Raw genomic sequence first — 2,053 nt, 5'->3', positions numbered from 1 at the left:
GGAGCGCTTCTTCCCAGCCAATGTCGCCCACTCCGTCTACATCCTGGAGGACTCTATCGTGGACCCCAAGAACCAAACCATGACCACATTCACCTGGAACATCAACCACGCGCGTCTCATGGTAGGTGCCAGCGGGCGGGCGCGCAGCCATGGGGCAGGCACTGGGCAGCGCCCACAGCCAGGCTGTGCCTCGTGCAGGTGGTGGAGGAGCGCTGCGTGTACCGGGTGAACCCGGAGAACAGCAACTGGACCGAGGTCAAGCGGGAAGCCTGGGTCTCTTCCAGCCTCTTTGGCGTCTCGCGCGCTGTCCAGGTGAGCACTGCCCAAGCAGCACTGTCCCTCTTTGGAGAGGCCTTAAAGCTGCTGCTCCCCCCCTCCTTTACCCCATTCCTGTGCTTGTTCTTCCACCCTTTCCTTTCGTTCCCCTCATAGTCTTGAGCTCTTGGGGCACTCAGAACCATCACTGCTGGTGGGAGTGAGCCCACTGGGTGTTTGGGACCGGTCAAGCTGGCACAAAGCCCCAGGGGCTCTGTGTGACCAGGGAGCTGGGCTTGTGCCTTCACACACTCTTCCCTTGCAGGAATTTGGTCTGGCCAGGTTCAAAAGCAACGTGACCAAGAGCACCAAGGGATTTGAATATGTACTAGCAAGAATGCAAGGTGAGCACCCAAGGGCAGGCTGGGGCTGACCGGGATGGGTCTCTTGGAGTTAAAGGTCACACTGGGAACGCTCGAGTCCACGGGCAGGTCATGGCTTGAACTAACTTGACTGTGAAATCCTTTTCCCTTGCCTTTGCCCCCACATCTTGGCACTTCCTGAGTGGAGCAGCCAGGCAGCACTTACAGGGCTGGGCAGGGGTGGAGCGCAGGCAGGAGGGGGATGTAACACGGCAGCAGTCATGTGCCTGCAGTTCCCCTTCATGACGTGCCCTGACACACGCAGGTCAGGAGCACCAGGCTCAGCTTCCCCCTGCGTGGGAAATCGCCTCCATCCCAAGGCGATGGAGCCGGTTGAGCTGACATCAGCCATCGCTCCTGTGCCAGGGCAGGGAGGGGGCCTGCTGGGGCTGGGTTAACAGCTTCCACGTTACAGGAGAAGCTCCGTCAAAAACACTGGTGGAGACAGCCAAGGAAGCAACCGAGAAAGCCAAGGAGACAGCTCTGGCTGCTACGGAGAAAGCCAAGGACTTGGCAAGCAAGGCAGCCACCAAGAAGAAGCAGTACGTGTGAGGGGCTGGGCACAGGCAGGCACCAACTGCACCAGAACAGATAGGAGCCTCCTTAGATTTTATATTTTTAAACAAACTGTACAAGTCTGACAATCAGCTGCTGTTAGACCCTTACTGAGATGTAATTATCATTAAAAAAAAAAAAAATTACTCCCACCTCTGATCTGGCTGGGGCTGGCCTGGCTGTAGCAGAGCCCAGCGCTGCCCTCAGCTCCGGGGTCCAGCCCACTGCCTGGGGGTCTGGGCTCACAGGAAAGACGCAGGCGGTGGTTTTACTAAGTGCCTTTACTAGAACAGGGTTGGCTATGTACAAGAGAGGGGGGGTGGCTGCAGGAGTGTGAAGGCAGGCTGCTTAATGCACCCACTTCCCCTTCCTGACTCTCCAGGGGCGGCAGAGCCCTCCTTTGTCGCCGTGTCTGCGGGGGCTGGGGGCTGCCCTGCCCCCCTGCCAGGCAGTCCCCACCCCCTAGCCTGCCCAGGAGGTGCAGGGGGGGAGGTGGGAGGGTGTCCCCATGACAGCCAGGCCCTCTTGCAGTGCATTGCAGCACATCCCCGTGCGTCCAGCGCCATCGCCGGTGCTGCTCAGCGGCCCGGCAGCAGGGGGACCAAGCCGGGCTCTTGCCCCCACCTACAGCCCCTTACCCTGGCAGCCCTGAAGAGGCCGGCGGAGGCTGCGTTTGCAGCAGCGGCAGGCGGGGAGCAGGCAGGCAGGCAGGCAGTGTGGGGAAGGCAGCAGGCGCCATCAGGACGCAGGGTCACGGGGGCTGGAGTAGCTGTGGTCCCTCCCGGTGCCGAAGCCAGGCAGCAGGTCCCCACCGCATACCG

The 2,053-nt window shown here is 60.8% G+C and overlaps 1 protein-coding gene across 1 annotated transcript; it reads left to right on the top strand.

Annotated features, from left to right (window-relative positions):
* Positions 1-6: 6 nt before the first annotated feature.
* PRELID1 (PRELI domain containing 1) lies at positions 7-1,360 on the top strand. Its single transcript, XM_009649591.2, has 4 exons — positions 7-121; positions 199-312; positions 581-659; positions 1,093-1,360. The coding sequence occupies exons 1-4, from the start codon at positions 80-82 to the stop codon at positions 1,227-1,229; spliced, it is 372 nt and encodes a 123-aa protein (XP_009647886.1). The 5' UTR covers positions 7-79; the 3' UTR covers positions 1,230-1,360.
* The last annotated feature ends 693 nt before the right edge of the window (positions 1,361-2,053 follow it).

Source organism: Egretta garzetta, unplaced genomic scaffold, assembly GCF_000687185.1.
Source record: "Egretta garzetta isolate BGI_Z169 unplaced genomic scaffold, ASM68718v1 scaffold382, whole genome shotgun sequence".
Lineage (NCBI taxonomy): Eukaryota > Metazoa > Chordata > Aves > Pelecaniformes > Ardeidae > Egretta > Egretta garzetta.
This window is presented reverse-complemented; position numbering and strand designations above follow the sequence as displayed.

What these genes read in the sequence shown, in the direction of transcription:
- PRELID1 (XM_009649591.2), top strand. Translation starts at nt 80, where the DNA reads ATGACCACATTCACCTGGAACATCAACCACGCGCGTCTCATG. An exon ending in GCGTCTCGCGCGCTGTCCAG is followed by an intron (nt 313 to 580) that starts GTGAGCACTGCC and finishes CTTCCCTTGCAG; the next exon opens with GAATTTGGTCTGGCCAGGTT. An exon ending in TGTACTAGCAAGAATGCAAG is followed by an intron (nt 660 to 1,092) that starts GTGAGCACCCAA and finishes TCCACGTTACAG; the next exon opens with GAGAAGCTCCGTCAAAAACA.